This window comes from Phyllobates terribilis, unplaced genomic scaffold (genome assembly GCF_046119375.1).
Source record: "Phyllobates terribilis strain yellow unplaced genomic scaffold, ASM4611937v1 Scaffold_11__3_contigs__length_659146591, whole genome shotgun sequence".
NCBI classification, from domain to species: domain Eukaryota; kingdom Metazoa; phylum Chordata; class Amphibia; order Anura; family Dendrobatidae; genus Phyllobates; species Phyllobates terribilis.
In genome coordinates, this window is record NW_027362771.1 from 110,932,199 (window position 1) to 110,957,083 (window position 24,885).

Below are 24,885 nucleotides of genomic sequence, written 5' to 3' on the forward strand. Positions count from 1 at the left end.
ACCATTTTTTTGTTCTTTATTAAAATGAAAAGGTTGAAAACTCTGTTGTGCATAATAATTTGGAACATGCATTTTGAGTGCAGTTTGAGTTTTTTATTTTTTTAAAAATATACGGTTATCATAGGCAGTTTGTACAAAAACCTTTCAATTGTACTCTAATAGTTATTTGACTGGAAAATTACAATGACTGAAATTCAAATAGGTAATTTGGGAAATTCTGAGAAAATATTATTTGCATAATAATTTGGAACACAGTGTAAAGTGCAAAAAATATCATATGAGGTATTAGCTAATATTTTGGGCAAAATACGTAAGGTCGTATTTTTTAAAAATTCTGTTTATTGTTCTGGCTATGCTGTGCTTTTAATGTTAGAGTAGGGACTCGCAAAACCGTGAGGACCCTTGACGATGGGTTGCGAGCTTACGTATTTTGGCCAAAATATTAACTAATACCTCATATGATATTTTTTGCACTTTTTTATCTGCCAGGGCACGGCCAGGCCCAGTAATGGTGACCTTGTGAGTTGGGGCTTTGCAACTCTGCGATGCACGGGTAGGGTGCCGGGCATCCCGCCTAATCGAATAGGAGGGGCGTGCAATAGGATGCTGGCTAGGCACGGTGCCGCGAGTGTGTGAATTGCACCCTACTGCAAGTTTCATCTGTGTGCAGCTTTAGTGCTAGGAAATCGCTCCTCTAGTGAGAGTGGGTGAGGGTGATTGTTCATCAGCATTCTGCACCTGTGTTACCTCCTTCTAACAAAAGGGAGCCGTCCGTGTCCTGGTGTGCATTTTTCTTGAAACCTTGGCTGGTGAGTACCATTGCCTTTTCCTATTTTCTAATTTGATTTTGGAATTTTTTAAAAATTCCGTTTATTGTTCTGGCTATGCTGTCTGTTTTTCCCCATGCTTAATGGTTGGTGAGATGTTCTTTTCCTTAAATTCTGTGCCCTTTTTTCTCCACACATACCTTTGATCATTGTGGTCAAAGAGTTCTGTTTAAACCTTATCGATCCACAGGACTTTTTTCCAAAATGCATCAGATTTGCTTAAATGTTCTTTTGCATTCTTCAGACGCTGAATTTTATGGTGAGGTCGCAAAAGAGGTTTTCTTCTGATGACTCTTCCATGAAGGCCATATTTGTGCAGGTGTCTCTGAACAGTAGAACAATGTACCACAACTACAGAGTCTGCTAAATCTTTCTGAAGGTCTTTTGCAGTCAAACAGGGGTTCTGATTTGCCTCTGTAGCAATCCTACTTGCAGCTCTCACTGAAATTTAGCTTGGTCTTCCAGACCTTATCTTGACCTCCACTGTTTCTGTTAACTGCCATCTTTGAATTGAGGAAAGGACAACTTGAAATACTTTTCTATCTTTTTATGGCCTTCTTCTGCCTTGTGAGCCTCCACAATTTTCATTTTCAGAGTGCTGTGCAGCTGCTTAGAAGAACCTATGGCTGCTGTTTTTTGGCACAAGATTAGAGGAGGCTGAGTTTTTATAAAGTTGGGAATTTTGTATCACTTGGCCTTTCCTGACGATGATAGTGAACAAGCCATAACCCTAATAGGCTAATTAAGGTCTGAAACCTTGGTCAAAGTTATCTGAGCACACAAATCTCGAAAGGGTGCCCAAACTTTTTAATTGGCTCATTTTCCTTTTTGTACTTTTTAAAATGTAAACATATATATTTTTTACCTAAAATACAAAGGAAATGTGTCATCTTTAACTTTAGAGATCATCTTCAACTTGCTTAACTGTTCACAATAACAATAATTTTGACCAGCGGTGCCCAAACTTTTACATGCCACTGTATATATACAGCAGATGAAATAGATATTGAGCACGTCACCAATTTTATAAGTAAATATATTTTTAAAAGTGCTATTGACATGAAATTCTCACCAGTTGTCGGTAACAACCCATCCAATCCACACAGGCAAATAAATCAAGCCATAGATGTCCATGAATTAAGTTATGTGCAATAATGAGAAATGACACAGGGAAAACTTATTGAACACATGAAGAAAGTGCAAAAAGCCATGTAAAGTCATGACACCGGCTGAAATCTATCAGTGTTAGAAAGCAATCCTGCCACTTAGTGAAAAATAATATCAGCTGGTTCAACTGATGGCCTATAAAAAGGTGTTTCAATACCAATGTGCCACACAAGAAACATCTCATGATGTGTAACACCAGTGAGCTGTCTCAAGATCTTCGAACCTTATTGTTGCAAAACATACTGATGGCTTTGGTTACAGAAGAATTTCTAAACTACTGAAGGTTCCAGTAAGCACCTTTAGGGCCATAATCCAGAAGTGAGAAGAACATAATTTCACCATAAACCGGCCTTGACCAGGTGCTTCCCACAATATTTCAGACAAAGGAATGAAAAGAATTATCAGAAGAGTTCTCCAAGAGCCAAGGACCACCTGTGGAGAGCTACAGAAAGACCCGGAATCATCAGGTACAACCTCCAAGGCCTGAATGCACGCTTACCACTCAAGACTCCATTGCTGAACAAAAAGCATGTTCAAGCATGTTTTAAGGGAATCTGTGATCAAGTTTTTGCTATCTCATCTGAGAGCAGCATGATGAAGGGAAAGAGACTCTGAATCCAACAATGTATAACTTAGCTTACTGGGTTCAGCAGTTCTGATACAATCAGAGTTTTTAGATTTAGCAATGCATCAGAGCTGAGAAAGTGAACCCCACCCACACCAGGTTCTCTATATATGATGGCTATAGACAGTGAGGTGCTTATCACAGAAGGGGGTGGAGTCGAACTATCAGTCACCTGTTTCTATGTCTCAGCAATGATCAGTTCCTGGTGCTAAAACAATCATTGCAAGTAAACAAAAGTAGGGAGCTTGATAAGCGAGGCATCGCTGAAATCTGTGTTCTAACCCCTAAAGCATGCTCTCTTAAGATTTCATAACAAAACCTGCTGACAGATTCCCTTTATGTTTGCTCAAGAACATTTAAGAAATACTGGGAGAATATAGTCTGGTCAGATGAGACCAAAATTGAACTCTTTGGATGCCATAATACATGCCATGTTTGGAGATCAAAAGGCACGGCATATCACCCCAAAAACATCATACCAACAGTGAAGTTTGGAGGTGGGAACATCATGGTGTGGGGCTGTTTTTAAGCATACAGCACTGCAAACTTCATGTAATTGAAGAAAGGATGAGTGGCCAAATGTACTGAGACATTATTGCCAAGGAAACTCTCAATTGGTTTCAGAGAAAGAAAATAAAGCTGCTAGAATGGCCCAGCCAATCAACTGACCGGAATCCAAAAGAAAGCTTATGGAAGACACTAAATTATTTAAGTTTTTGTAGGTGTTTTTTTATATTAGATATGTATTCTATCCATGAAAAACGTGGGTAAAACATGTACTTAAAACACAGATGTTTGAATGAGGTCATAAACTCAATAAATCTTCCAGTTCACCCCAGGAAGAACCCGTCAGGTAAAACACAGGGTCGGGCAAAGACTGGCGTACTGCATATTTCTTTTATTGATTTGATTGCTGTATTTTCAGTGTTCTATGTGAGAATAATAAATACTATTTCTTGGATAAGTGTACATGGTTGGGCTGCCCAATGTTCATTTGTTTTCTGAGATGATCGTCAACCTTGGGAAGACGAAGATCTTCATTGCCTGATATATGCCAGCATGGTCTTTTCTGTCTTATACTGTTACTGCAAGTGTGGTGCAGAGAAAAAATCCAGGAGGATTTAAATGTGCTATAAAGATCAAGGCTATAGTAAAGTACAATTTATTTATGATTGTGATTGAAAAACTGTGCTGTAGCCCTTAAAATATAATAATAAGCACAAAATTCAGGGCCTGTTAGGGTATGTGCACATAATGTCTCACCGCCTGTGGACCCGACGTCGCGAAGAAGCTGCCGGTGGCTTTAACTCGATATGCTAATGAGCAGAGGCTTTTTTTTTTTTCTTCCACATGCGGACTTTCCTCATAGAGGTTAGAGGTCAGATCTATGGGGAAAGCCCGCATGCGGACCCGCAGGAGAAATTGATATGCTGCAGTCTGGAAAGACGCGCCGCATGTCAGTTTCCGCGGGTGTAAGGAGATGCATAGTGGACATGGGATTTCTACAAATCCCATCCACTATGCTGTAACATCTTTCCGCTGCGGATTGGACGCAGAGCAAGTGCGAATACTGATCGTCTGCACATACCCTTAAGAAAGAAAATTAAATAAAAGTTTGATTGTAATTTTATTATCTCAAAATATAAAATGACAAGATTCACTTGTATGGCAGGTTTATCCCAAACCATACAAGTCCCACAATAATATTAAAACAAATTATGCGATTAAAACAATAACAACTGTATGCATTTACAAAATAAGTTAAAAATTACACAAAAATGTAAATCATGGAATGTGGAAGGTTGTGTTAAGAACTAAAATAAGGTAAACCCAACGCTGGAAAATCCCTAATTAAAGTACTTCCCTAAAACAGTTAAAACCTATTTAGACTTACAGAAACTAAACTCTAATACCTGAGATTACTTTTACCAGTAGAGAGAACTAGCCAGTAGAATGGATTCATGTGTTAAGAAGGTAGGACAAGCATATCAAATAGAGCTTTATTTCTTTAATATTTTGCAACAGATTAATTGAATAATAGATTTTCCATGGGAAAATGATACCTGGCAGCTGCAGCAACAAATAGTGTCATGTTAAGCAAATGAGTTAAACTAAAAGCATGAGTTCCATCTTAAAGCTGGCAAATCGCAGAAATACTGCACACATATTTTTACTTTTACAGTTGATACTTTGACCCCCATAGAATTGAATATGATGTATGCAAACACTGGCAGCTGATAGGACATATGTACACACTGCTTCGCTGATTAATAGCACTGAGGTTTTGTTTAACAGCTCATTGTAATTTTATGCTGTAGAATGTTTTCTAACTTTTTCTCTAAATTCTACTTGTTTGACATGATCTACTATTATACAATACTTTTCATTATTGTAACATCATTATTTTATTATGTGTAATAAAGCAATCAGTCTATCTTGTTCTACTGGTAACTAGTTCTTCTGTGTAACAAAAATTAAGGGATGGCACATGTAGTATTTTAAAAAAAACTGTTTGTCTTAAACTTATGGCCAAATCCGTGAAATAATTTTTATGGACCTCCCGCCTTTCTTTGACGTTATCATTGATGCCAATGTACACCATGATCGCTGGGTCCTTACGAGCCCCTCCCAGTAATCATTTTTATGGACCTCCCGCCTTTCTTTGATGTTATCGTTGATGCCAATGTACACCATGACCGCTGGGTCCTTACCAGCCCCCCCAGTAATGTATAAACCCGATCCATGGAATGTGGACCTTGAACACCAAGAAGACAACGCTTAGTTCAGTTCAACAATCCTAGTCTTTGTGACTGATTGCCCTATCTGTTCACCTAATAATTGAATCCCTCACTACCAGCACCTATCTGGCCTGCCCTGTGCTAATTTTAACCCTCCTTATGTCTTGCTGTAGAAATTCTGTACTGATATCCTCCTCATCTGTCAAACTAGCAAACATGTTGAGGTCTGCCAGATCAGGACAAGCCTCCTTGACACTCTCTCCTATACTCCACATTCTAACTGTCACCCAGCTAAGTTACTCATCAATCTGCACCTCCATGTTACCATCCTTTCCCACATCTATCCCAGCAAGGACCTGCTGAGTAAGCAGCAAACATCTTTCCATGATGTCAATAGATCTTTGTATTGCAAGTAACTCATTTTTATCTAATATCTGGGCTTCCAAATGCTTAACGTGGTCACATCTTGCATAGCAGTATGCACCATTGAACCGCTGATCAAGGACTGTATACATACAACAAAATGGCTGTGTTAATCGTGGAGCTCATTTAACTAATGAGGATCGCACAGGTAAACATAGAAATATATACAAATAAACACAGTGAATTAATAAGTTACTCCCTTCTAAGGTCTCTAAATAAAAACTCACTGAATCTTTTGTTCCAAAACACACTTTGGAACAAAACACTCTCAAGCTCGCTCACTTGGTTTTTCGGATGCTTTTGAAGGGGTTTTCCAGTCTTCTGATGAAAGCCTGACGTCACTCTATGTGACTGCAAAGTTCTGAATCCGCACGCTTTCAGATTTCTCCAGTGTTGCCAGTGAGAGTGGGTAGTCACATAACCGCAAGTATGCGATTTGCATACTTACGGTCATGTGTCGACTAGACATTTTTGGCCTCCTTCAATACAAGTGAACTAAGTGAGGCCAACACGTCTAGTCGTAATAGGGCCGGAAGCCTGCTCTTGCTGGTGACACCAGAGAATCCTAACAGTGTGCGGTGTGCACGCTGTAAGAATTCAGAAGTCTGCTATCACATAAGATGACTGCAGACTTTCATCAGAAAACCAGAAATCCCCTTTAAAGGTGATTTCTTGTCCATAGCTGCAAAACATTCTGCAATTCATTACTCAATTCAGGGATTATTATTGAACATTGCAGGACAAGAAATAAATAAATGAACACTGAACATTTTACAGTATATAAATTTTCTTTTGCAGACCTGTGTACTTTTAAAGTGGCTACACCAAGGTTGTTTTTCTGCACACAGACTTCCACCACATTTTCAGTTCCTGCCTCAGCAGACATATTCTTGTCTTTGTCAGTGCTCCCTTTCCCTCTATCATTGCTCTTTGCATCTCAAGGGTTAAGTTTTCAAGGGCTCTGTCTCCCACGTGCTCTCCCATATCCAATAGGCACTCACCACAGGTCCCTCAGACACTCATTCAGGTAGGAGGCCTCTCACTTAATCCTCATCATTTCAAAAAGTTCTTACTAGGGTATCCTTTCCACTTTTTCACTGTCCATTGTAGTCTAATACTCTACTTTCAGTCCAAATCTCTGACTTGCAGGGCAACCAGACCCCACTGCATAGTCTAGTGGCCACCAGGGATCCTTCCAACCCCACTACAGGACCTAAAAATAGTTTTCCCCAATGTTTTAGCTCTCCATACTCAATTGCTACTTTTGCCATTTCCACATCCTGAGCAGGCTTTACAGAGCTAACCATTCAGGCTGACAATAAACCTCATCCATCAGCGGTTGGGTGGCAGCTCATATTGGGAGCTATCAGGACAATGTGCTACAAAGTACAACTCTATCTGCTCCACTTCACTGACGGTAAATTCCTAGGTTGCCATGTGCACCGTGACTCATTCAACAGGCACCACTTAACAAAGTAGCTGAACAGACTTCTGATCCAACAATCGCTGATGCTCAAAAAGTGACTACCTCTCCACATCTTTCTCTCTCTTAATCATGCCGATTATTCATCCACCACCTCAACACCACCAAATTTCCGGTCATCCACTGTTTTGTTGCTGAAAAACAAGCTTGCTCCTCTGGGTGACCAGCTTCCTAGATCTAACTCGCTCTGGTCCAGCACCCCACACAGTTATCGGCAGACTCCCAAAATGGTTTTAAACCTCTTCCTTTTAAAAGCTCTTCCCTGTCCAGTAAACAGCACCCTACTTTTAGTAGCCGATGAACGTGTTATTAAAGTTCAGCTCCATTTACATAAATGGGACAAAGCTTTAGTATACTGTATTATCGGGCAGAGACACTGCTAAAAGTTCTGAGATGTACCTTGTAAAAGAACAAATTGGACGCAATGCTTGTACCAAAGAGCTGATCGGCATACCGAGTTGGACCCCCATCTATCTAATATTCATACCGTATCCTAAATATAGGCTGCCAATTTTTAAAAAAAACAACATAACTCCTTTAATGTCCTAGTTCTCTCTGATAGACTGCAGTAGCAAGGCAGTTGCTCAAAAACTTATTCAGTCCACTGTAAGACAGTCAGTGTTATTATAGTTGAAGAATATGAAATACCGTACAAAATAAAGAAGACTGACAGTGTGACAGTAATTTGGATGTGACATCTCAATTCACAGAACATATTGACAAGTTTTGTAGATGTACAGATTTGTCATCGGCATCCATGAACTTCAGGCTGTGCCTCCCACCCTTGCAGTATAACATCCAATAATTACACCTATGTTTTTTTCCATACATTGCCCACTATGGCTCGCAGGATGGGTCCAGCTAAGCTTGTCATAATGTTTTTTTTTAAATCAAATGTTTTTATTGATTTTTATAAAGATTTACACAAAGAAAAAAAATTTAAAAAAAGGAAAAAAATAATAACAACCAGACAAATATTGGAGAAGCACAGTTCTCCACTCCCAACCTTAAGAAGCATTAAACATGAGTTATTTATACATCTTGGCTCTGCAAAACCAGCATAATTAGATGAACAAATATTTGAACATAGTAACAATAGTCAATCCAATTACATATAACTTGTGGAAGTACTAATAACATTTTAATTAATTTTCAAAGAAGTTTAATTTGAGGCATCATTTAAACATAACTCAAAGCAAGCCGAGGCAAAATCTCCTATGTTCCCTAGATGTCAAACCAGAGTCATCAATCCATAGACCCCATATCTTATCAAATTTAGAGATAGCATCTCTTTTTAGTTATATGCCTTTTTCCAAATTTACTAGCCAGTTAACTTTATCAATAAATTCTGATATCATAGGATCCTGATCTGCTATCCATTTTTGGGCTATCAATTTACTTGCCATATATAACATACGTGCCGCCGCAATTTTGTCGTACTCATCAATAGTCAGATCTTCAACATATCCCAACAATACATACTAATTGTGAAAGCTCTACGTCAATTGAACAAACCCTGTTAATCATTGTTACAACACTGTTCAAAAAGGACACCAAGTTAGGACAGTTCCACATCATATGAAGCATATCTGCTATGTTAGTTTTGCATCTAGGACAGTGGGGACTTGAACGAAATCCTATGTTAAATAAGAATTGAGGTGTCCTGTATACCTGGTGTATCACATATATATGGGACATTCTATGGGATCAGCTAGTCATAATGTTTAATGGGCTTTACCAATAAAAAATAGTCTTAGAACTAAACTTGCTTTGTTTCATGTTGAATTGAAGAGCTAGGAAGATGTTGGTTTCTTATGGTGCCATAATTCCCCTACTTTACTGATAAATGCAATATTATTGAGGTCTACTACATCCATAGTGTGACTGAATAAGCGAGTCACTTTCTAGCACAACGAGATAAAATAATGATATAATGTAACATAATGACTTAACCTTTTTGGCAAACAAACAATCCAGGTGATAGACAGTTTTATTGACATGTAAAGCTGAGACAATACCTGGAGAGCATGTGCTGGATTTCTGTATTTGCCTTTAAGCTATTGTCTTCTAGTCCATGCTTAGAAACTTCAAGGGATAACTGCTGCAATTTAAACAGTAGTACGTGTTAGTGACGTGTAAAAGGAGAAGGACATAAATATCTGCTATCTCACCCTCTTAATTTATGGAACCCTGCAACAAAGGTAAGCCAAAGACTTCTGGCTACTCTGTCACTCTACTAACACAGAAGCCACATTACATCTATACCATCCCTGTATGTCCTTCTTCCCAGATCATTCTGGTGAATCCTGAATGAAGGAACATTCTGAATGATTTCATGATGGTAAGCTAAACAAAATATATGCTGTCATATTAGTAAATTAATGATCTTAACATAGCTATATTCTATCTTTTGCACAATTTACATTCATTTAGTTCATTTGAATTTCAAAATAAAAAGTTTCAGAGTGAGTGTTCCGATTATTTTTTAGGGAGATTTTTTTGGGTGTATTTAGGTTGTTTAACATAATTTATATCAGGTTCAAACTTTTATGTGATAACAATGACAAGAACAATTAGCATATTCCTTTTCTTAAACATGACATTCCCTGAAAATTCTAATTACTGTTCATTGTAATTTTAAATCAGCTAAAACTTCTGGGAGGGGAGTGGTAATAAACTAAAAGTAGTAAAAAATGCAGGAGACACTTCGACAGCAAGGAGGGAATAATGCAAAATATACAAAATTTTGCATCGAAACGACAGGATAAATTGCTATATCACAAACCTTAGCAGCGAATAACTCTAGATAGTTGTATTTTTTTTAAAGAATTACAAAGTTTTTAATTGTTGCATTTCACATCATTATTATGTCCTCATATGTAGAAACTTTTTAATAAAATTAAAAATGAATTGTGGGTTTCCAGCAAAGACATCTATGATTTATCATATAGTATGTACCATAAATGCCACATATGTGGAGGTTGAACTTCTGGAATTGTCAACTATGGTATTTTTCTGTTTGGAAATCTAGAGAAGAAAAGACTAAGTATCCAAATATGTATATGGCTAAATATACTATCCCGATAGATTGGGGCCAGGCAGAATGCACAGTATGAATATATAACTTCTTCCTTTCTACATAATTGTTGCTAATTGAGATTAAGTAATAAATATGGTCATATTCCCCTAACCTCCTGCCATCATCCATCTTTTGCCTTTATAAGGGAGCTTTTTTTATTTCTTGATCTTCATGTTTTGAGACTCATAACTTTTTATTTTTCTGTTGATTTAGCTTTATGAGTGATCATTTTTAGTGTAGGATAAGTTGTATTTTTCCTAGCTTCATTTTGGGGTAGGTATGATGTATTGAACAATTGTAATAATCTTTTTTGGGGAAGGGGCTGAAAATAAACCAATTTTGCAATATTTTGGGATTTGTTTTTGATTTGTTTATGCCATTCACTGTGCGGTATAGATGACATGCTACATTTGTTCTGTGATTCAGCAGAATTATGATTAGAACAAATTTAGTTTTTTATGTTTTTCTACTTTAACATTGTAAAACAATTTAAATAAATCTTCTTTGCTTGCACCACTGTAACTTTCTTTTATTCTTTTTATTGATATAGAGTGATTGCTGTTTTTTTTAAGAGATGAGTTGGTGTTTTCATTGATACCATTTTTTGGGAATATACTACTTTTCTCTCTTTTGGTGTCCTCTAACATCCCAGCATTTTTTTTTTTTGTAATTTTTGCACTTTCATTTTTTGCTCTCCTTCTCTCAAATTTTTTATTTTTCCATCAACATGGCCATACAAATGCTTGTTTTTTTGCAAAATGAGTCGTAGTTTTCAGCTGTAGTTTTGAATGACACCATTCACTTTACTATATAAGGTATTCGAAAATAGGAAAAAAATGGGATGAAATAATGAAAAAGAATTGTAATTCTGCAATTTCTTTCAATAACGTTTAGATTTCCTTTTCATGGTACAGTAGAAATTACATAAAAACATGATTATGCAGGTTAGATTGATTACAGTGATACCAAACTTGCCATATATAGATTTTTATGTTTTATTGGTTTTAAAAAAGTTCAGAGATATGTAAAATTAAATTGTTTTGTGTTACCATTTTCTGAGAACCATAACTTTTTACTTTTCCATGTATGGAACCGTATAAAGGCTTTTTTTTTGCTTACCAAGCTCTATTCATTTTGAGGTACATATGATGTTTTGTTTGCATTTTTTACTGTCGATCTGGAGATTGAAAACAGCAATTGTGGCATTTACTATATGGGTTAAAATATGAAATATTTTGATAGATCAGACTTTAATGGCCTATGGCTCGATCTCGAGCCATGGTAATTTGATGGATGAATTATCTGTAGGAAGATCGATCTTGTGCAAGCCTAGATAGGTTCACAAGGGTCTTCTCCGGCGTTATCTTGACTTTTATGGATGTGGAAATACCTATCGTAGAAGCATTATGCTTCATTTTTTGTTTTTCTTAAATTTTGGATTGAGAATAAGGGGGTGTTTTAAAGTTTTACGTTATTCTTTAGTCTTTTAATATTTTAAAACATTTTTTAACTGTATTTTACGTATTTTTTAGCCCCCCTAGGCAAAATGAACTTGCATATGCTGCAATACTTTAGTATTGGATACTGCATTCATACCTGTAACTACAATTAAGAATTTTCAGCCACTACTATATGATTTTATGCTCAGGTTATCCATAACATTTCTATTTACATGTTTGTTCATCTAGTTCTCATAAATGAAAACCAATCTGCACCTCCATTATCAGAAAGGTAGACGCAGGAGCAAAACAATAAAATCGTAAAAATACAGTAAAACATTTCTTTGCTTATAGTAGTAATGTTGCTTTCACCTCAATCCCTTTAATAATTTATACCTTGTTTCACCGAGAAAATTTTTTGTTCTATTTATGTGTCAGATAAATGTCTGAATATTACTGGACTGGATTCTGGACACCACTGTTGCCAACCATCAGTGGACAGTGCCTCTGTATTCAGGGGCAGGAAATAAATGGAAGTTATGAAAACCTCTTTTTTAGTTAAAATCTGTTTAAGCGAATAATCCTTTTTATTGAGTAACTCATGACTAAAACCGTAGAAATTAGAAAATCTAATGTAATAGAATATATCTCATTCGAAATATAAAATACACAGATACTGTACAATATAATAGATAGTATAATCCCCTCACAATAAATATTGACTTCTGTACAGAATTTTACAGAACCAGACATATTACATGAAGAATTTGAAGATGCCCTGGAGGTGCTACAGAAAAATTCAACCTGCATCAATGAAATTCTGCAGTCAACAGGTGCAAAAAAATTTGTATATGTGTAAACTTCAACAATGACTGGATACTTCAACATTTCTGATGAAAGCACACAATTGAAAGTATTCCTTTGTATTTCCAAATCAAAGAGAGAATGTGACTTATGCTATAAGATATTCACACATTTCTGCAACCGCTCTATACTCCTGAATAGACAATACATGGCATTGCCTATTTTACACAGTGAATATGATTAGTATTTTACATCTATTTTTTCTAAGCCAATAACAAGAGTGAAACATAAGCAAAGAAAATAATATAATTAAAAGATTATTTTAAATATTTCTGTGTTAGTCTTGGCTTAAAAACTTGGATGCTGAATAGTGATTAAATATGCACCGTGTGAGTGACTCTTTACTCTTGCAATATGTTGGGTGGGAATAGTTCAATTCATGTTTTACTATAATTTCTATCACATTTTGAAATTTTCAAACTTATTGTACCAGGTTACAAGCAATCTTGTATATACTATATATCTTTAGCGATTACTTCAGACATAACATATACTCTGTTATACCTAGTTCATGGCTTGAGATGTGGCACATGACACAGGGAATCTCACTTTGATGCTCTTTAAATCTCTATGCCAGGCATTGTACCCTTAGGCTTTGCACTAGGCATAACACAGTGGTTAAAGAGGACTTGTCGCTTGCTAAAAATTGAGTTAAAAAACTTGTTAAACTTCCTGGTCTACCCATATTCTGTTGCTCTTTTCCGTTTGGCACTGCATCACTCCATTGCAGAGATATTCACATTTGTTTCTTCTTGAATGCAGTATTGGAATCTCCGCTTGTAGTGCAACTGGGCGCTTCTTCAGTCTTCACTGGGGGCATGTAAGCTTTCATACCTCCCTTCTAGATGCTGTAAATGGCAGCATATGGGAGGGAGGCTTGAAAGCATACACGCCCCCAGAAAAGACTGTGAAGAAACGCCCAGTTGCACTACTAGCAGAGATTCCACATACTGCATTCAAGAAGAAACAAATGTGAATATCTCTGCAATGGGGTGACGCAGCACAACATGGAAAAGAACAGCAGAATCAGGAGAATTGATGGATTTTTACAAGGTATTTATCTCAAATTTTTTCAGCTACTGACAGGTTCTCATTATGTTTTGCCAGTATTGTTCCTTGAATAATTGGGGACATGACATTGACACAGTGTTTGATAGCTTCCAGTCAAAATATAAAAGTAAAATGACATATGATGTTCCTAAAAATGTCTCTGTTATCCAGATGAATGCAAAAATTATACAAGCATTCTTAATAACCACCCACACTGCAACATCTACATGAAGTCTCCTCCTGAAGATGCAATTACACATATGTGGATGGATCCAGTTGTGAGTATATATTGAACTCATTGGTGAATCACCTTGCTCAGTGACTTTCCCCATACTTCTTTCATCTATGTATGAGATTGTTAGAAAAGCAATGGGAAATACCTTATTAAAATTGTGGTGTCAACTGAGACTCCTGATATTTTGGGCAGTATATTATTTCAAATATACAATATACTAGTGTGGATTCTAAATAAATATTAATGTATAGAACAGTAATTTCCTAAAATGCATCCAACCCTTTGTGCCCTCACCCCATTACACTCATTATATACTTCTTGACCTACATGTGTATATTCAGTATAATATGTATATGTTAAATTATACACTCCTGCAAAGACAGCAGACTTGTGCCTCATACACAACAAACCGAGATAGGACTCGTATATTTCGGTCAAGCCAAAAAAATACATATTTTTAAAACTTTTAATATATATACACATGTAGCAAATCATACCTTTTTAGATGGCATGCTATTTTATTAACATAGCAATGTAACATGGCATCTGACAGGCTAATGATTGCTACATTTGTTTAATATTAGGACCAGAATCAACATCAGTACATGCAAACATCACTAGAAATACACTCAGTACATGAATATAGCACCAGAACCATTATCAACAAATGAATACAGCACCAAAACTAACATTAGTACATGAATATAGCACTAGAACCAACATTAGCACATGAATACAGCACCACAATCAACATCAGTAGATGAATAAATCACCGGAGCAACCATCAGTGCATGAAGACATCACCAGAGCCATCATTGATAACATGAATAAGGCACCAGAGCTAACATCAGTACACAAATACAGCACAAAAACACCATCAGTACATGGATATAGCACTAGAACCAATATCAGTACATGAATACATCACCGTAACCACCATTAGTACATGACTACAGCACCAGAACCACCATAAGTATATGAGTATGGTACCAGAACCAACATTACATGAATACAACACCAGATTTAGCATCAATACATGAATACATCACTGGAACAATAATCTGTACATGAATGTAGCACCATAACCATCATCACTGCATTAATACAGCACCCGAACCAACATCAATATAAGGACGCAGCACAAAAACCAAAATCAGTATGTGAATATAGCACCAGAAGCAACATCAGTGCATGAATACATAACCAAAACCATCATCAGTCCATGAATACAACTGAACCAACATCAATTCACGAACACAGCACCAGAACCAATATACATACATGCAAAAAAAATATGGGCAAGACCACCACTCCTATACTATTGAATTAATGATCACGTACGCTGTGGCCAATTAGGCATATACCACAGAGCTTTTTTCTCCTCTATAACATTAACCAATTAAAACACGGACTTATAGAGGAAAAAGCTAACGCCATAGAGCAGGTCATAGATGCCGCCTGGCCCCAGTGTATTCTACTGAGATAAGCTCTCCCGCGCTTCTGTTCTCCTGTGTTTCAGCGCTCTTTTAACAGGAAGGGGTATGGTGACTGAAAAGTTTTCGGTATATATGCTCACGAGAAACAAATCTCTGCTGTACTCTACAGATGTGATGCAGAGATCAGTGAGGAGAACAGGGCTGTTTGTCATTACATGTATCACACAGAAAAAGCATGATCTAAGGATTCTAAGCTTTCCTGGCAAAAAGTAAATGCCCCCATGGGAGAATCTCTGCTAACATCCCCTTTATTTTAGTTTGTAAAGTTTAGATTCTAATTTATGCTAATATCTTCGCAAAGGAGATGAGAAATTAAAAAATTAAAAACTACATTTTATTCAGCTTTGCAGACACTATTTCATGATGTGGCCAGTTTAAGATGCTCAAACTGGTGAAAGTACTCTTTAATTATGCAAGAGAATTATTTTAGCGAGTAGTCACTTACTGTAATTTCCACTAGATGGCACCAAAAAGAAAGTTTAAAAGAAGTCTAAAAGTGTAATAGGAACTTTACTATTAAAGAGTAACTAAACTCTCAGGTAGATTTTTCGTATTTGACAGGCACTTTAATTGTTGGGAAATCCAGGTCCTGAGAACCTCACTAATCATTCAGTAGACCCCCCAAACCATAAACAGTGCGCAGCTTAGGAGACAAGAGTGCACACAGACCCACACCAATCTGCATGTAATTCATGTGCCTGCCAAATATGAAAAAATGTCCTGAAAGTTCACTCTTTAAGCATTTACTTTCCCATTATGTAATTGCAGTGTTATAGTGAGTATTAGTCATTTTTTCTATGTTAATTTGTATTTCAGGTGAATCCAAACTCATTTGTGGATTATATGCATTACAACATGCAAAATTGTGATGACGATCATCTAAATGACACAGTTTATTCTTCCAAAGCCCCACAAAAAATTGGTAAATATAATTGCAAAATTTTGTTTACTTTTTTGCCAACGATCCCACAGTAATATGGAAAATTATAAAGCAATTTATATATCTGAAATTAGAAAAAAAATCAAATGGCCCAATAAAGAGTCTGAAGAACTTTCTTATATATAAATGCAGGGGCATGGATAAAGGGATGTGGAAGATGTCCTCCAGGTGCAATGTAGAGGGGGATGAGGCACAAACAGGCTTTGATTAGCCAAAAAAAATGCATCTGACACTTGGTGATGAAAAACATAGGTATGACAAATCTGTCAACACAGAGGCATGCCCTCTCTGGCTTCTTTCTTCATTCTCAGCTAGATGGCTAAGGTAGATGGCCAAGCTGCTGAGCTCAGTGATTGGCCTCAATGGTGACTGTAATGATATTGGTTGGTATTTAACAGCCACAAACTCCCATTGTTCATATTTATTTCCCAGTAGAATATAATTAGTTAGAAGATCATGACTTTTTTCCCTTTCTTATTTGCATGGGAATAACATTATATCCTTTATAAGCAGGTAAGAGAAAGCTCCGTCTCTTTGAATATATCCATGAGGCTTTGTCTGACCCTGAAATGGCCAACTGCATCCAGTGGGTGGATGAAGAAAATGGTGTCTTCCAATTTGTCTCCAAAAACAAAGAGAAACTAGCAGAGGTCTGGGGTAAGAAAAAGGGAAACCGTAAAATCATGACTTATCAGAAAATGGCCAGAGCTTTGCGAAATTATGGCAGAACTGGGGAAATTAGTAAAGTGAGAAGAAAGCTGACATACCAGTTCAGCGAGCTGGTTTTACAGAGACTGTCCCATGGCACAGCGTCAGGAAAAGAAGCTGTGTACTGCCAGTATACCCAACCGGTCATGGAGTACTGGAGCAGCCATCAGTGCTGGGAATTTAATAAGTATGCTTACAGCAATTGCAATTTCAGCTACCAATACACATAAAGCAAATTGTCTATTGCAGTCCTCAAGAACATCATGAACTGTGAAAATAACTCCGCTTCTGAAATTTATGTGATGTCAAATCCTATATTGTCACTTGGCGCCATATGTCAAAAAGATATACAATGTATATATATTTGTACATAAATCTTGTGGCTTTCTGATTTTTTACGTACATGTTTGCATTGTTTATTTTAACGAGGCGAAGCAAGGTAGTCGCTATATTGTTAAAAATGTATCACCTCAATAATAATAGTGTTATTTGCTCTACATATGACAGCATAGACCTGATATGAGAAAAAAGTTTTTTTGTTATAATTCAGAAGACAAATGCATCATACAAACAACATTATTACTGTAAATCTCTTACCATTTCTAATTGTGAATCCAACTGTAGCGAGATTTTCTATCAGGACCATATTGGAAAACCAGTCATTATACATAGGGATGGACACTGACAGCTTGGGGTCCCTGTGCAAGAAATGTGTCTGGGCCCCCCTCCTTTTATGTCGACAAAGCTACAGATATACAGTTGTGCTCAAAACTTTACATACCCCGGCAGAATTTTTCCTTTCTTGGCCTTGTTTCAGAGAATATGAATTATAACAAAAGACTTTTTCTCCACTCATGGTTATTGGTTGGGTGAAGCCATTTATTGTCAAAATTCTGTGTTTTCTCTTTTTAAATCTTAATGACAACCAAAAACATCCAAATGACCCTGATCAAAAGTTCACATACCCCAGTTCTTAATACCGTTTATTGCTCCCTCTTACATCAATGACAACTTGAAGTCTTTTGTGGTAGTTGTGGATGAGGTTCTTTATTTTCTCAGGTGGTAAAGCTGCCCATTCTTCTTGTCAAAAAGCCTCCAGTTCCTGTAAATTCCTGGGCTGTCTAGCATGAACTGCGCGCTTGAGATCTCCCCAGAGTGGCTCAATGATATGGAGGTCAGGAGACTGAAATGGCCACTCTAGAACCTTCATTTTGTTCTGCTGTAGCCAATGACAGGTCGACTTGGCCTTGTGTTTTGGATCGTTGTCATGTTGGAACGTCCAACTACGTCCCATGCGCAGCTTCCGGGCTGATAAGTGCAAATTTGCCTCCAGTATTTGCTGATAACGTTCTACATTCATCTTTCCTTCAACTTTTACCAGGTTTCCTGTACCTTTGTAGCTCACACATCCCCAAAACATCAGCGATCCACCTCCATGCTTTACTGTAGGAATGGTGTTCCTTTCATCATAGGCCTTGTTGACCTTTCTCCAAATGTAACGTTTATGGTTGTGCCAAAAAATGCGATTTTGGTCTCATCACTCCAAATTACCTTGTTCCAAAAGTTTTGAGGCTTGTCTCTGTGCTGTTTGGTGTATTGTAGGTGAGATATTTTGTGGCATTTGTGCAGTAATGGCTTTCTTCTGGCAACTCGACCATGCAGCCCATTTTTCTTCAAGTGCCTCCTTATTGTGCATCTTGAAACCGCCACACCGCTAGTTTTCAGAGAGTCCTGAATTTCAGCTGATGTGATTTTTGGGTTTTTCTTTGCATCCTGAACAATTTTCCTGGCAGTTGTGGCCGAAATTCTTGTTGGTCTACCTGATCGTGGTTTGGTTTTTACAGAGCCCCTGATTTTCCATTTGTTAATCACAGTTTGAACGCTGCTGACTGGCATTATCAATTCCTTGGATATTTTTTTGTATCCCTTTCCTGTGTTATACAGTTCATCTACCTTTTCCCGTAGATCCGTTGACAATTCTTTTGCTTTCCCCATTACTCACAATCCAGAAACATCAGTGGCTGGATGAAAGATGCAAGAGTCTGTCTGGATCCCAGAAACTCACTCAGCTTTTATGCACACACACTGATTACAAGCAAACAGGTCACAGGTGAGGATGTTACATTTAGTAGCCATTCAAACCCATTTGTGTCAAATTCTGTGCATGTTATCAGGCCAAAACACCAGGGTATGTGAACTTTTGATCAGGGTCATTTGGATGTTTTTGGTTGTCATTTAAATTTAAAAAGAGAAAACACAGCAGTTTGACATTAAATGGCTTCAATCAACCAATAACCATGTATTTTCATGACTATAAAAATTGTACATTCACATTGAAGGCATCAAAACTATGAATTAACACATGTGGAATTATATTACTTAACAAAAAAGTGTGAAACAACTGAAAATATGTCTTATATTCTAGGCTCTTCAAAGTAGTCACCTTTTGCTTTGATGACTGCTTTGCACACTCTTGGCATTCTCTTGATGAGCTTCAAGAGGTAGTCACCGGAAATGGTCTTCCAACAATCTTGAAGGAGTTCCCAGAGATGCTTAGCACCTGTATATGAGTTTCACTTTTTGTATTGAAGAACTGAAGTAAATTAACTTTTTGATGATATTCTAATTTAGTGAGATGCACCTGTATCTTACATAGTCTCCTTTATTATGTATTTTGCCCTCCCTTATTACACAGTGCCCTCTCTTGTTATGTACAGAACCGTCCCTTACATATCGGATAATATAGCGCCCTGTTTTTTATTATATACCATCCTCTCTTGTTACTCTTGTTAGATATATAATGCAATGACTGCTGATGGAGCATGGTCTTCCTGTCAGATGCTGCCCCATCAGCAGTCATTTTATATCTTTTTTTTTTAAATTTTTTATTTATCAAAGGGCAAAGGCAGTACAACAAAATGCGATCAGAAATCAGAAATAAAACATCCCAAGACATACAAAGGATCACCGCCAGATAATCTCTAATACCAAACGTTAGTCCCCTAATAGTACTGTCCGACATCGTAGAAGCCCACATAGGAACTCCCTAGTACAAAGCATAGGTGGATATATGTATCTTAGTGGCCCAAAAATGGACCCTTCATTACACAACATGAATGGGATTGTATTCAACAGTTGTTAAAAAAAAAAATTAACTTTCATAGGACAACATCTATTCTATTGCCCCGATTTTATACGGTCCCACCCGAACATGGTGAACCACTTCATTTACACTTGTCAATAGGGCCAAAGGCCATAGGCTATAATAAGGCCAGTTTCTGGTCCGAGCCTGAAACTGACTATTGAGGGATAGAAAAGAACAAAAGGATACGAAGAAAAGTATAGTGTAGCGAAATGAAGCAGGAAGGGGGAGGGGAGGGAGGAACCACAGGGTCAAGAAGGAGGGGGGGCGGAGGGGGGGGTCAGAGAATGAGGTTAGTCTCCATAGGAAGCTATTCAATCCCCCAGCAACAACAAAGGATACTCTGGGGAGGCTTTAAAGTTGGACCACTGATACCAGGTAGCAAAGAATTCCGTATAACTATTCTTGAGGGACGCAGTCAAATCCTCCATCTGCATCAGGTCATTTATTTTATTCACCCACATGCTAATACTCGGTGGGCAGGGGGACCTCCAGTACTGCAGGATGCAAGCTCTAGCAGCCATCACCAGAAAGCGTAAAAGGGAGACTTTGTAAGTCTTCGTCGGGCAGGAGGAAAGTTGGAGCAGAAATAGCTCCGGACCCAACGTTTGCTCGGTCTTTGTGACTCGTCTTATTATACTCTTTACATCTGCCAAAAACGATTCAATTTCTCACAGGCCCAAAAGACATGCAGGAAAGTCTCCTCCTCTTTTCCACACCTCCAGCAGGTTGGCTCTACAGATGGGAACATAGAGTGGACCCTCTGGGGGACCCTATACCACCTGGTCAATATCTTGTAATTCGCCTCTTGGAGGTTGGAGCTAATTGTGGTCTTATGCAGTCATTTTATATCTAACAAGAGACGACTATGTAATAAAAGAGGGTGCTGTGACTAACAAAAATAACAAGAATACACTATGTAAGGGACAGCACTGTACATAACAGCAGAGGAAGCTACAGCTCTGGCAAAAAATAAGAGACCACTGAACAGTTTTCTATTGGAAAGCATGGAAAGACTGATGGAGAACATGCCAAGACGCATGAAAGCTGTGATTAAAAATCATGGTTAGTGCACCAAATATTGATTTCTGAACTGTTCCTGAGTTAAAACATGAGTAATTTGAAAGCACTATTTCTTTTTTAGTATTTTGACGCTTTATCATTTGCTGCAAATAAATACAAATTTTTTAGCTTTGAATTTCGGAGACATGTTGTCAGTAGTTTATAGACTAAAACAACAATGTACATTTTACTCAAAAATATACCTATAAAGAGAAAAATCAGAGAAACTGAAAATTTTGCAGTGGTCTCTTAATTTTTGCCAGAGCTGTATATAATAAGAGACGGCACCATATATAACTAGAGAGGATGGTAAGTAATAAGGGAGGGTGTTATACATAATAAAAGAGGAAACTATGTAACTGAGGACTGCGCTATGCATAATAAGTGAGTACACCATATACCAAGGCTACATTCCTGTATCCGTGTGTAGTGTCGGTGTGCTGCCCGCTTTTACAGACGCATTGAGCATGTCCTATTCTGATCCTCAAAATCGGATCAGAACAGGACATTCTCTGACCCTCACGGATCTCACTCTCAGATCTGTGATTTTCACGGATGTGTGAATGGACCCGGAAAACTCTACAAGTCCGTGTGCCGTCCAATAAAAAAATCTGGCAGCACATGGACATATAAGTCAAATGTGAGAATGCAGCCTAAGGGGATTTTACAGATAACATTATTACTCCAAGTCATACAGTACAGATACAGAATAATATTTACATCAAGGAACTTACCGCTGATGTCTCGTCTTATTAGAGTCGTTTTCTGCTGTTTCTTCTCCATCTGGTCAGACCTTCATATCAACATCTCCCAGCTATGACTCGTCTTGTCACGATGATCACTGCAGCCCTAAAAATAACACGTCACATATATAGTATATGAACTTGTTTCCCCGCAGCATCGTCGTTGCCTGCAACTTTCTCTCCGACACAGGCGCCTGGGTCAGGGAGAAAGCGCCAGGCAGAAAGTGGAGGACGGATTCCCTTAGCTCCGCTGACATTTTCTCCTGTAGGCAGTGGAGTTGCAGGGATCGCTCCCTGCCTGCAGCACATGATGAGGGCAATCTGGCTATGGGCCCCCCTGAAGCCACAGGCTCTGAGAAATAGGCCAGATTGCTCTCAGTATTAGCCGTCCTGCAAGGGCCCCCCTCCACCTCTGGACCCTGGTGCAGTTGCACCGGCTGCACTTGCGGTATGTCCGCCCCTGGCTGTCCACATTGGGGTTCACAATGACAAAACATGACAGTAGAAATTCACTAGGGTAAAGACTAATTTATTAACATTGCAGTCTGTGTTTTTGTATATATAAGTGCTGGGTATAAGAAAACATTGTTGTTGAGATCTTAAAGAGGATCTATCACCAAGCCAAAAGTGACTAGTTTTTGCTCTTATTTTATTCCCACTACTGCCCTGATCATATATTATATTCAGGGTGATTTTTTTAATTTGCCATATGGTTCAAGAGATATGGGCCTTTTTATTTAGTGCAAATTTGTATGGTCTTGACCAAGGGGGCCGTACTCACAGGATAATTAGGAAGAGCAGCCTAAGAATACGCCCTAGAGAATCCTGTGAGCCACACTTACTTGGAAAGACCATAAAATTAGCAGGAAATATAACAGCAGGCCCCCATATCTCTGGAACCAATATCGCACATTAAAAAAATAATAATTAATTCATCGAACTACTGAGGTGACAGGTCCTCTTGAAAGGATTTGTCAGGGCATACATACTACCAGTAAAAAGTTGGACACACCTGTTCATGTTATGGTTTCTCTTATTCTTTTGGTAATTTGCACATTGTAGATTCAGACTGAACAGCAAATCAAGAAGGAGCAATATGAAAATAAGGAGTAAATGAACATGTATGAAATACAACTAGAGTAAGTGTTAAAACTTACACTCTTCAAAGTACCCCTCTTTTACTATGATGACAACTTTACACACCCTTGGCATTATCTTAAGCAGCAGCATCAAATTATCACCCAGAATGACTTTACAACAGTCTTGAAGGAGTTCCCAGAGGTGCAGCTGAGCACTTGTTGACTGCTTTGGCTGCACTCTGTCGTCCAACACATTCCAAACAATCTCAGGTGGGTTGAGGTTGGGAGCTTGTGGCCATGTCATCTAATGCAGCACTCCATCCCTCTCCTTCTTGGTCACATAGACCCTAAATAGCCTGGTGATGTTTTGTAGGTGTCATTCCAGAATGCTGAGCAGATATGTTGAGGTAAGTGTGCCTTGAATTTAGAATAAATCACCAACAGTGTCATCAGCAAAGCAATACAACACCATCACATGCTTCCCTCCATCCTTCACGGTGGTCACCAGCGGCGTACCGATCGCGGTTGCAGAAGGTGCGACCACTACAGGGCCCAGGCGGTTGGGGGGCTCACTAACGCCAGCGCAAATTTCAACTGTATGTGCGTCCTCAGACGCATATTTAGCTGAGGTGTATTGAGGCGTAAGGGACTGGCTGGGACGGTCCGCTGCAATACATGCTGCCGTCCAATTAGGTGCAAGCAGCTGACGTCGGCGTGCACGTGATTGGGGGCGAATGGCAGTGATGTCATGCGCTCCCATCGCTTGCACGTTGAAGTCAGCTGCTGGCTTTAAAAGATGACACCCTGCGGCGGGCGAACGGAAGAAAAGTGAGTATAATCATTTATTTTTCTTCTATCCATTAAAGAACAGAGGCAGAATGGGGAACATATACCAGGATGGGGAACATATATACCAGGATACGAGATATATACCATGATGGGGGCCAAGATAAGGGACATATATAAAAAGGATGAGGGATATATATACACTGTGTGCAGAATTATTAGGCAACTTGTATTTTAGAGGATTGTTTTTATTATTGATCACCAACTATGTTCTCAATCAACTGAAAAGACTCATAAATATCCAAGCTTAATATTTTTGGAAGTTGGAGTGGGCTTTTTTTCGATTTGGCTATCTTAGGAGGATATCTGTTTGTGCAGGTAACTATTACTGTGCAGAATTATTAGGCAACTTAATAAAAACCAAATATAATCCCATCTCACTTGTTTATTTTCACCAGGTAAACCAATATCAGTGCACAAAATTTAGAAATAAACATTTCTGACATGCAAAAACAAAAACCCAAAAAATTAGTGATGAATATAGCCACCTTTCTTTATGATGACACTCAACAGCCTTCCATCCATAGATTCTGTCAGTTGCTTGATCTGTTTTCGATCAACATTGCGTGCAGCAGCCACCACAGCCTCCCAGACACTGTTCCGAGAGGTGAATTGTTTTCCCTCCTTGTAAATCTCACATATTATGATGGACCACAGGTTCTCTATGGGGTTCAGATCAGGTGAACAAGGGGGCCATGTCATTATTTTTTCTTCTTTTAGACCTTTACTGGTCAGCCACGCTGTGGAGTAGTTGGATGCATGCGATGGAGCATTGTCCTTCATGAAAATCATGTTTTTCTTGAACGATACCAACTTCTTCCTGTATCACTGCTTGAAGAAGTTGTTCCAGAAACTGGCAGTAGGTCTGGGAGTTGAGCTTCACTCCATCCTCAACCCGAAATGTCCCACAAGTTCATCTTTGATGATACCAGCCCATAC

General features: G+C 38.2%; 1 protein-coding gene across 2 annotated transcripts; it reads left to right on the forward strand.

Annotated features, from left to right (window-relative positions):
- The first annotated feature begins 9,443 nt into the window (after positions 1 to 9,443).
- SPIC (Spi-C transcription factor) lies at positions 9,444 to 17,400 on the forward strand. 2 transcript variants are annotated; one of them, XM_073650671.1, is made up of 6 exons: positions 9,444 to 9,464; positions 9,554 to 9,604; positions 12,515 to 12,614; positions 13,867 to 13,973; positions 16,243 to 16,348; positions 16,877 to 17,400. In XM_073650671.1, the coding sequence occupies exons 2-6, from the start codon at positions 9,599 to 9,601 to the stop codon at positions 17,302 to 17,304; spliced, it is 747 nt and encodes a 248-aa protein (XP_073506772.1). In that variant the 5' UTR covers positions 9,444 to 9,464; positions 9,554 to 9,598; the 3' UTR covers positions 17,305 to 17,400. The 2 variants fall into 2 exon arrangements, with proteins under 2 accessions (XP_073506772.1, XP_073506773.1); XM_073650672.1 differs by lacking the exon at positions 9,444 to 9,464 and having other exon boundaries at positions 9,472 to 9,604; positions 16,880 to 17,400.
- The last annotated feature ends 7,485 nt before the right edge of the window (positions 17,401 to 24,885 follow it).

Excerpts from the sequence above, each read along its gene's own strand:
- SPIC (XM_073650671.1), top strand. Across the intron at positions 12,615-13,866 it reads TGAAATTCTGCAGTCAACAG|ATGAATGCAAAAATTATACA; the intron begins GTGCAAAAAAAT and ends TCTGTTATCCAG. Across the intron at positions 13,974-16,242 it reads ATATGTGGATGGATCCAGTT|GTGAATCCAAACTCATTTGT; the intron begins GTGAGTATATAT and ends TTTGTATTTCAG.